General features: G+C 45.8%; 1 protein-coding gene across 1 annotated transcript in view; it reads left to right on the top strand.

The window, feature by feature from the left end:
• The window catches only part of rcor3 (REST corepressor 3), a 15,702-nt gene extending 5,695 nt beyond the window's left edge, over positions 1 to 10,007 (top strand). Inside the window, exons 5-12 of the mRNA XM_008298018.1 lie at positions 27 to 188; positions 883 to 1,007; positions 2,010 to 2,088; positions 3,119 to 3,334; positions 5,553 to 5,630; positions 5,809 to 5,866; positions 6,243 to 6,487; positions 7,236 to 10,007. Of these exons, the coding sequence (XP_008296240.1) occupies positions 27 to 188; positions 883 to 1,007; positions 2,010 to 2,088; positions 3,119 to 3,334; positions 5,553 to 5,630; positions 5,809 to 5,866; positions 6,243 to 6,487; positions 7,236 to 7,625 (1,353 nt within the window). The 3' untranslated portion in view covers positions 7,626 to 10,007. The remainder of the gene's footprint in view (positions 1 to 26; positions 189 to 882; positions 1,008 to 2,009; positions 2,089 to 3,118; positions 3,335 to 5,552; positions 5,631 to 5,808; positions 5,867 to 6,242; positions 6,488 to 7,235) is intronic.
• The last annotated feature ends 400 nt before the right edge of the window (positions 10,008 to 10,407 follow it).

The following is a 10,407-nucleotide window of genomic DNA, read 5'->3' as shown; positions in this document are numbered from 1 at the left end:
TGTGTGTGTGTGTGTGTGTGTAACAGGCTCTTGGGATGCTCTTCTGGCACAAACACAACATTGAGAAGTCTCTTGCCGACCTGCCAAACTTCACGCCATTCCCAGACGAGTGGACGGTGGAGGACAAGGTGCTGTTTGAACAGGCCTTCAGCTTCCATGGCAAGAGCTTCCACCGCATCCAGCAGATGGTAAACACTGGAACAACAGCATCGATGTGTCTGTCAAAGCCTGCGTCCCTTACGTGTAGGGTCTTCATTACATTAGAGTCTGCACTACGTCTTCTGCACGGCATTGACGTTACGGCTCTGCCGACTCAAAACTTTTCAGCTTAAAAGTTCATATTACAAAGATTTTAAGGTTCAACATGTTGCTACAGACTAAACCAGGGATTCCCAAACCACTTGTCTTGAGAGCTCTTGAGACTGCTGTGCTTCTGTGATATCAGGTAAACCCTAACTCATAGTGTCAGAATTGATTTTGTCTTCCTTCCTTTGCTATGAAGCCTTCTCAGGCTGATCTAGTGTCTTTAGCTTAGGAACCCATGGACTGAACTATCTTACTGTGTCTGAAGTGGTTCTAACCAGCTGCACCTGGAGCAACTCCAACACTAAAATGATCATTTTAAAACATTTAGATGATAATACTTTTGAATGCAAAATGTGTACTTGCGATGGAGTTTTTCTATCGTGGTGCTTCTGCTCAGGGACCTGAGTTATTCTTCCACTACGACACACAGTTTGGAACCCATGATCGATCAGGGACATCACTGGTGATCTTTGACCATTGAACAACTTACTTTGAACAGAAAGTTTCATGCAGAGGACTGCAAGTGTCTTAATCCATGTTGGCACTTAATGTGGACTTTTTCTTTGTTCCATTCAGTTACCAGACAAATCCATCTCCAGCTTGGTAAAGTACTACTACTCGTGGAAGAAGACACGGTCCAGAACAAGTCTGATGGACCGACAGGCTCGTAAACTGGCCAACAGGAGTAACCAGGACGACAGGTACAGCTAACCCCCTAACCCTAACCCTAACCCAAATCAAATAATCATTTAAAGAGTTATGTTTGAAGCAGTGGCTGCAGGACTCTGAAGGAGCTTTGATTTGTGCTACTTTCCATAGATGGAGGCCAGACACAGTGCCAGTTCTAAATTCTCTAGAAATCCTGAGCTCTATTCAGCCACTGTGCTCAACACACCTCAGAAATAGTGACATGAGAGCAGTGCTACAGCCCAGCCTGGGAGTTATGCTAAATCCTGACACAAGTGCAAAGCCGTAGCCTTCCAGATCCATGAGTAGGAGCCCTGTGTGACTGATGGTGGTAACTGGACTGTCATCGGACCGTCTGCAGCAGACCTGTTGTAGCAGAAACTGAGCAACATGCAAGTTCAATGTCTGTATTCAAAGTGTGTGTTGTGAGCGGGCCTTAATTGGTCAGCCTTTACGAGTAGTGCGAACCAAATGCAGGGAAACCAGTTTGCTGCAGCTCCACCTTTGTTGTCACTACACAACGCAAGAAACCTTCACACTTGAGTTTAGTTTTCAACAATCTGCCCTGACGGGTTGACTAGAGTCTCAGTGTGAGTGCATGGTCATCATGAAGCTGTATCAGCGTCATTGTACCCGGCGCCGGCGCCGCTCTGCTGTTCAGTACTTCTGTGACGGTATTCATGGCCTTTATGGTATTTACACTTCAAAATGTGGTCTTCTTCATGAAAAGCGGAGCACGGTGCTGTTTTCTCTACTCATAGAAAACAGTAGTTTTCGATGCAGGTGTCAGGATACCTTCTGTGTGGAACCATGTAAAACCCAGAGATGCTCAGAAGCAGGGACCTCCGGAGCTCATTGAAGCCGTTACTTGATCTGTCCGTCTTAGTTGATCTACAAGCCAGCTTATTTCTGTTTCGAGGACAAGAAGAACTTGCTGCAAGGAGTGAGTTCTGGATGCGATGGTGAAGCTGCTGTTATGTGACGACGTTAATGACAGAATCTTGTTGTTGCTGCAGTGACGAGGAGATGGAGGACGCCAATCCCATTGAAGCCAACGACAGCGACTATGATCCCAACAAGGAAACCAAGAAGGAGGTACCAGGAACTCACATGAGCTGCTGTTGCTATGGCAGTATGTTTAGAAACAAGATAATGAACAGCTTTGTTCCTGCTCAACAGAAAAGATGGCGTTCATACTCACGTCTCTTCGTAGGGCAGCAGTCAACACGTCAGTCATATTTTTTTATGTCAGATTCTGTGACTGTGGACACATTTGTGAGAAACCGTATTTATAAAGAAGCATCACACTTCCACCACAAGTACTTCTAATAGAGTAGTTGTTACATATATATAATATATATATTACTATGCAGTCCAGCTGCCTCTTGTCTACTCAACTACTTAGTTACTCACAGTATGAAGGAAAAGAAAATGACATTTCATTTCCAAAGCCAGACCTCAAAGATGTGTTTTTTCTTACCAACAGTTGGACATTTTAACATTCTTTAAATGTTATTTTTCAGTTAATCAGTGAATTGCTTTTCAACTGATTGCAAAAGCTTTAAAAAAAAAAGCAAAAAAGGAATCATGAAATAACTGAACTTCTTCTTCACACCTAGTAAGTATTACGTCCCTAAAGCGGGGCGGCTGTGGCTCAGGTGGCAGAGCGGGTCGGGCATTGACCGGAGCCGGCGACCCTCCAGCTGTGAGGCGTTGGTGCTGACCACCGATCCACCTGCAGCCCAACATCAGTGAAACTAGGTGTAAAAACTGAATGTGGAGCTTTGTGCAGATGCATGGCAGCATGCATACGTACGGACACGGTGTGAAGGAAAAGCAGAGAAATAACTGCCAAGAACGAAAGAAAACAAAATGAACTAGTAAAATATTCACGTCTTTTATTGACAAACTGGGAAAATAAAAATGACAAATCTGCTTTTTTAACCAGCTTACCAGAATAGAGTGAGAAAGTCCAACATGTTCTAATAATTTAAACTACATTTAACATAATAACACATATTCAGTGTTTTGTATTCATGCAGTTGGTTCTGTTTGAACCCATCTGGTAACCCATAAACAGTGTTTGAATTGTCAGGTCCTCCTCCCTCTATTCTCTCCTCTTCAGAACCAGACTGAGCCGGTGGTACCGGGCTCTAAGGTGGCTTTGGGTAGACGGGAGCACCAGACCCTGCAGCACCGACACCACCAGCGCTCCCGCTGCCGCCCCCCCAAAGGCATGTACCTGACCCAGGAGGACGTGGTGGCCGTGTCCTGCAGCGCCTCTGCTGCCAACACCCTCCTCCGTCAGCTGGACATGGAGCTGGTGTCCCTCAAAAGACAGGTAGGAGGCGCTGCTGCGCTCCTGATCATCGTGCTGCTTCAGCTCCTCGATTGACGTTCTGACGACAGTGACGCAACCATCACTCTTGACAGTCGACTACAGCTGTGCAGAACCAAGCCGTAGGATTGCAGTCTGGTTCATTTCCAAGCCTTTGTGTGCTCTGGAGTATAGAAATTCTTGACAATTCCACAGTTTATGTAAATTTGGGGCTTAATAAACGAACCTTTCTCTCCATTTTCCAAACGTCCAACAAAGTTCAACGATGTTCTGGCCGTTTTGTCCTCTGGGACTCATACGTTAGTGACGAGTGGAGTTACAGGGACTTAAGGTTTCCGGGGATGTCAGTCTTCCAGATGTTTATAAAAACAAACGCACATACATCTGCATAGACTTCAGGATGACAGAAGTCCAGTGATGTCTGTCTGTACACTGCAAACAGGAACTGCTAACAGACAGCTGAGTAGTTTGAGGAAGACTCTACAAATATAAGCTAAGAAATGGAGACGTGAACTTTCTAATGATACGAGTGGTTCCTCTGTAGGCTAAAGAGTAAAATTAGATTCAATCATTTCTGCACTATGTCCAGCTAAGGGCTGATATTACATCCATCCATCATCTACCCGGAGAGAACCCACGCTGCACGGGGAGAACATGGAGACTCCATGCAGAAAGATCCCGGGTGTCCTCACCGTAGGGGCGCCCCACGTTACGTTCAACTAAAGATGATTAATAAACCGAACATAATTTGCCTCCACTTAGGAAGTGTTGCGGTCAAAAGGTCACCTCTGCACGAGCAGGTCGTGGTGATCCTTGGCTCCAGACGTTGGTGGCCCTTGTTCTGAGATGGGGAGCAGACATTGTCTGGTCTGACACCTCTGCCAGTACGCTGCTGTATGTAATTACATCAGTGAATTTAAACAATATATTTCTATGTCCTTGAGACACTAAGCACTTATTTCTACAGCATACAGTTTCCCCCCATCATGGTTCTGATGTTTCCAGACTCCAGACAACCTCTCAGGTTAAAACTATGGCTCCTGCCAACATGTCATAGTGCCATATGTGTAAAAACACAACAATTTCATCATACGACAAATGTTTTCATGTGATAAAATCGATGTAAAGGCTAATATAAGAAATCTAAACGTATATTCAAATCAAATGATGAAAGATCCAGAAAGCCTAAACTGTCCTGAAAAAACTTGATTCAGCACGTATAGCTCGTATTTACGATGACCACGGTAAGCGCCTAACCGTAAAGGGAGTGTAATTACCCTACAGCTAGCAGCTACAGCTAACGTACAGTTCAAGTGCACAGAAAAAATGTAATTCTGAAATCTTCTAATGACGTATATGTGATATGATTAAAGCTCAAGAAGATCCATGTGAAAGTCATTACAACCTCTGAAATATTTACAACTGAGACAAGCGTAGATCACCTAACACTAGCTATTAGCACATTAGCATTAGCATGTTGCTGCATTAGCATGTTAGCATAAGTGTAAAGACAGCTGTGTTTGTAAGTCAGCAGACAGTCAGAGAGCTTCACAGGAGACATAAACCTGCCATCATCTCTCTCCTTAGCGGTGGACTGGCCCAACATGTCTGAGCCCCGAACCCGTCTTATGTCTGTCCACAGGACCAGAGAAGGCAGAGAAGAGTGGATCATACTGAAACTCTGAAGCTTCTTTCACCCAAAATCAACACAGTCTGTTCCAGTATGTTGGTTCAGACCTTGTGTCAGATGAAGAGCAGATGATGTCTCCACCTCCACTGAGTTAGAGACGTTTTAAAGCTTTAGCTAAACGTCTACTTATGAACATGAGTGTGACTGACACGCGTGACATATTACAGCTGAACCCAGTGACTTGTTGTAGTGGTTCAGCACCAGTCTTGGAAGCCAGCCGTAAGTTTGGAAAGCCACCAGATATCACAGTTTGTACCTTGTCTGAAGCCCCAAACATCAGATTTTTCTTTTGGACAAATGGAAAAACAGCTTCATCAGGTTTCATCCTCCCATCACTACAAATGCCTGATGTGCCTGCTGCCACCTGGTGGTGGTGGTGTACCTGCAGGCCATTCAGTGTATGATGGAGCTGCTGTTCAGTCAAAGAACTTCACCGGTAGTCATTAACAGAGCGAAGCAGTGACAGTTAGACCAAGTTTTTTGTGAGTTGTCTGGTGACTCTAAACTTGGTGTTTCTGGTCCGTTCTGCAGGTTCAGAACGCCAAACAGATGAACAGTGGACTGAAACACATGTTGGAGACGGGGATCGAAGACTTCCGGCTGCCTGAGGTACAAACACAGCACAGCTCTCTGTGAGGACAATAAGCTGTTGAGCTGAAATCATTACCATGAATGTGTTTCCTGCAGTCACAGAACCACGTACCAGGATTCCTTTTAGCTGATATCAACGTACACACCGTCAGTTTCTACCTGCCAGTCACTATAACGCTGATCTTTAATCTCGTAGTGTAACCAGAAGGTGAACGCCCGCTGGACCACGGACGAGCAGCTTCTGGCTGTTCAAGGTGAGCTTCCTCCCTGTTCATAGTAGCAGCAGCTGGCCAGTCACAGGTTAACGGTGAAATCAACCTAACCACATACAGAGTGGTTAGATATATAGACATGGTATAAAACGGCAGACCTGACAACTGCTACAAGCTCCGTATCCAGATAGAAGAGGCAAAACAGATCCAGGCAGAGAGGAGCTGCTCTGAAAGTGATCCAACCATATCGGTATGCGGTTTCTTTTTACCAGACAATGATGCTCTGTGCAGCTTTTAGCTAGCTGGTCGAGGCTGCTATTACGAAGCCTAGGCTTTCATTTTTTTCTGACTCTTTCTACTGGATATGTTGGTTAGAAATCTGATTACGTCATCATCATCCATCTTCTGTGCTCTCCAGGTGTCAGGAAGTACGGGAAAGACTTCCAGGCCATTGCAGACGTCATTGGAAACAAGACTGTGGGCCAGGTGAAAAACTTCTTTGTGAACTACCGGCGGCGATTCAACCTGGAGGAGGTGCTGCAGGAGTGGGAGGCGGAACAGGGAACTCGAGCTCCTAATGGAGACAGCGCCACCTCTGGAGAGGAGGGGAAGAACAGCTCGACCACTCCGTCAGGAAAGAGCACTGACGAAGAGGACGAGGAGGTGACACATCTAGTTTTATATGCTTCCCTTTAAACAGACTGACTTCCCTGTATTTGTATGTGTTGTGTGCACGTTGCCAAGCACAGGCGACAACACCAGTATGTCACATCCTGCCGACCGTTTCTAAATGATGCTTCAGTTTCTCGGATTGATTTCCCTCCTTTAAAGAAGCCATCACTTGTTCTTCACACCCTCTGATAGAATGAAAGTTCTGCAGGGAGATGATGCACACCAGGCAACATTTAGTCCACTTGCTTGGTTTTGTCATCCCATCATAACACAGATAACTGCCTTGAATTCTTCCTTTTGGCACCAATACACGCTAAACCTGTAACATTACAGTCTTCTACTGAACAGAGGTTCAAACCTTTCCAGATTTAAGATGAGTGAACAAAAAGTTCTTAATGAGAAAAATGGAAGCTCGACAGAAAAAACATTTTAGAGAACGTTGTCTGTGAAGCTTCTCAGCAGTCGAGGTCCTGGTTATACAGGAAGGGTTGATGAGGGGCAGCTGGACGAAGAACCTATTAGCTGAGAGGTTAAAAACAGACAAACAAAAAAAATCTGCAAGCATCCATACTGTCCAGCTTCCTTGATCTGAGTGTTTTTGGATGGTAGTGTTAAAGAAATGCACCCATAGTCCTCATCTGAGGACGGGCTGACTTCTTCGTCAGTAGCACTGCATCTCTAGTTAATGATTCTGTAACGGACCTCCAGGCTTGACTGCTCTGCCCTCTCCTCTCTGCAGGGTCAGGTGACCTCCTCAGGTGCATCTCCTGCTGCCTCTTCTTCTTCTGCAGCTCAGACTCCGGTGACGTCCAACGCCTCCTCCTCGTCCTCCTCCCTCCACCAGCCCCCTCCTCTCCTGCGGCCGACCCTCCCGGCCACACCCTCCCTCCATCGCCAGCCTCCACCCCTCCAACAGCAGGCCCGCTTCCTGCAGCCCCGGCCCACTCTGCAGCAGCCCCCGCCTCTCATCCGCCCCTCCAACCCGCTGCCCCCTCGCCTCAACCCTCGCCCTCCTGCCCCGCTGACCCTCGGTGGCAGCTCCGGGGGATCGGGCCCTAGCGCTGCTCTGCAGCCGTCCGGCCTGGCTGCCCACCAGTCGGACACAGCCTCGTCTTCCTCCCTCCACTAGCAAACGTCCAGCTGAGCTTCTGTTCAGGATACTGAAGAGAGGGGATGTTAAGTTTGAACCTGAAAGCTGTCTGCATGCCCGCTGCATTCAGGTCCTGTGGGTGAATCCGACTGAATTAGAAACAACAGATTTTCACTGCTGCTGATCAGCTTCTCCACTCTGACTGAACAAGAGCATAAAGGTCACACATTTACACAAATCTAAGTCTCAAATAGTTTGTTTTTAATGTTTAGGGAAAAAATTGTTCTGGGTTTCCATCTGTGTGTCCCCGGGTCCGTACATGCAGCCCTGTAGGTTTAGGGGTCTTGAGTTTTAAGATCTTCGTTTTATAAAGGAGGCTGAAATAGAAGGCTTTCATTTTGCAGATGTCAACAGAAAGTGTGCAGACTATTAAATCAGAGCCTTGTAACATCCACTAGTCCTCAGCAGGTGTGTCATCCCACAGGGCTCGGTCCTGGATCCCTTTGTTTTTACCCTAAATGTCTCCAGCTGGTCTTAACTGTACAAGTACAGTGATGTTTGGAGCTGTGTGAGGCTGTACTGAGTGAAACCTTGACTTAATGGCTGACGTCAGCATGCTAACATGTGCACAACGACAACGTTGTATTAAATTAGCAGGTATAGTGTTAGCATGCTAACAGTTGTCATTAGTTTTGCAGGTATTTTTAGCTAATGGTGGCACAAGAAAAGTGAAAAGTCAGAGGACTACCAAAGTTTTTAGAATTCCTCCATCCTTCCGTCCATCTTTATTTTTCTAGAGCGAGGCCGTAACCCAACAGGCCAACAGCGATGGTGGACAGAAAGCTGCCTGTAGACAAACTCCCACCAATCGGAGAACAAGAAGTTCTGTAAATCCAGACCTTGAGTCAGTGTGATGTTGTTTCGTATGAAGCTCCTGATTTGTTGGAATCTGTGCCTGTCAGGCTTCACGGTTACATCTGCAGTGGGATGGAACCCTTTAGATTGTAATGACTCCATGACCGTGTCCTCTAGCGCCACCCACAGGAAGAACTTTACATTTTTTAAGGAGATAAGTCATCAGGATGTTATTTATCCATAATTGTGGCTGTAATTAAGGCTACAGCTGCTACAGGACACCAGCAGGGCTATTAGCATCCTTCTGGTGACTTTCTGTGTTTTCCTTCAACCGATTAGATTCAAGCCTAAAATCTGAATACTTTATGACCCAGCTCTGGTTGTTGCTCTCAGTTCAGTCCATTGGTTTCTGCTAAAGATCTTTAAGAAAGACTCAGACAAAGATGTGTGGTTTAGTCAGCTGGCCAACAGCAGGAGCAAACGGTGTGTTTATGGTGATGAAGGAAGACCCAGAGCAGCAGTGCTGCTTCAGCTCTGCACATGGGCTTTACTGTAGAGAAATACCGTACAGAAAATCATCACAACTGTGACCCATGTGCATGAAATCAGTCGCTTTGCGCCTCGGGCTGCATCCCAGTTAGCCTGAACTACGTTACCACATGATGAAGTATTGATTTGGGTTTGCTACGTAGATCCATGTCGTCCTTTAATGACAGAGCGTAGTGACGTCACGCCGTCAAATACCGTCAGCGTGCACGAGCACTGACACCAGAAAGAAGGAAATCATGTGTGTGCACACACTGCGAGCAACGTGTCGCTGCCAGCCAATCCTGTCCTGTGATTTGGGTCTTGTGGGGGCAACATGCCGCTTTAGTTTAGGCATAATGGCCCGAGGCGTGATGCAACTGGTTTGGTGCAGCCGGGTCACGTTTATACTCTGATGCTCTGCTACTGAGCCAAAATGGTTGGTGGCAGTTTGCAGGATGTGTTCCCCGGGATGGCCCTGTGTCCATGGCAACCAGTGGCAGCGACGTCATGGTGATGACTGACCTACAGGCGTCAGTGTTGTGTACAGTAGCATTAGACATCAACGTGTACAGTTTGGTATGTTTTTGGATAACTTGTCCAGACCTTGTTCGTTAACTCAAAACAGCTGCAGTACATCTGGTTTTATAGGTGATTTGATGCTTCTGGAACCACGAAACTTTTAAATGAAACATGTTCCTTGCTGTTCTATTGATTGTTCTGTTTTTGGGTTTCCTGTTTCCTACTTGAACATTCATTTGGAAACTGAAAACGTCATCGTCCCCTGGACTCATCATGTGAACCTCATGTGCCGTCTGTCTCGTCTTTCCATTATTTATTCTTCTTCTCCTGGTGCTACCAGTTTGGACTTGGTGTAAAATATCATTGTGGAAGTGCTCTTAATGCTTTTTGGACAGATGTGTATCACAGCATTAAATGTAACTGGAATCATACGTGGAGTCTTTGAGTTTCAGTGGAACCTGTGAACAGATTGATGTTAGTTGGAGCTGCTGTTCTCATTAAAACGCCGTTTGTACCGTCTGTGTTTCTGTCTTCAGTGGAGGCAGCACTGAAGCTGCTCATACAACCACACTTTAGTAAATGAAGAGTTCATTTGTAAAAGCAGATAACTCCATTTTTGTAGATTTTCAGAAAATGTCTTTGTTGTTGTTTGCTTGAGATAAAATCAGTCAGACTGAAGCTGAGTGGATGTGACTCAGTAGGAATGACAACAGAACAACTGAAGTCTGATGTTGTTTCAGGTAGATGATGGAGAAGTGGGTTTGGGAAGGTTGGTGAAGATGCAGGTATCTGGTTCTTCAGATGAACTCTTCATATGTAGTTTCTACCAATGTTTTATGGTTTTATTTGACATCAATGTCCAGTGGTAGAGGAAGTACGCAAATCTTTTACTAAAGTCGCAACGCCTCAACAACAGTGA

The sequence above is a fragment of the Stegastes partitus genome, unplaced genomic scaffold (genome assembly GCF_000690725.1).
Source record: "Stegastes partitus isolate 25-593 unplaced genomic scaffold, Stegastes_partitus-1.0.2 Scaffold1271, whole genome shotgun sequence".
Lineage (NCBI taxonomy): Eukaryota > Metazoa > Chordata > Actinopteri > Pomacentridae > Stegastes > Stegastes partitus.
The sequence above is the reverse complement of the archived record's forward strand: the minus strand, read 5'-3'. Positions and strand labels throughout refer to the sequence as shown.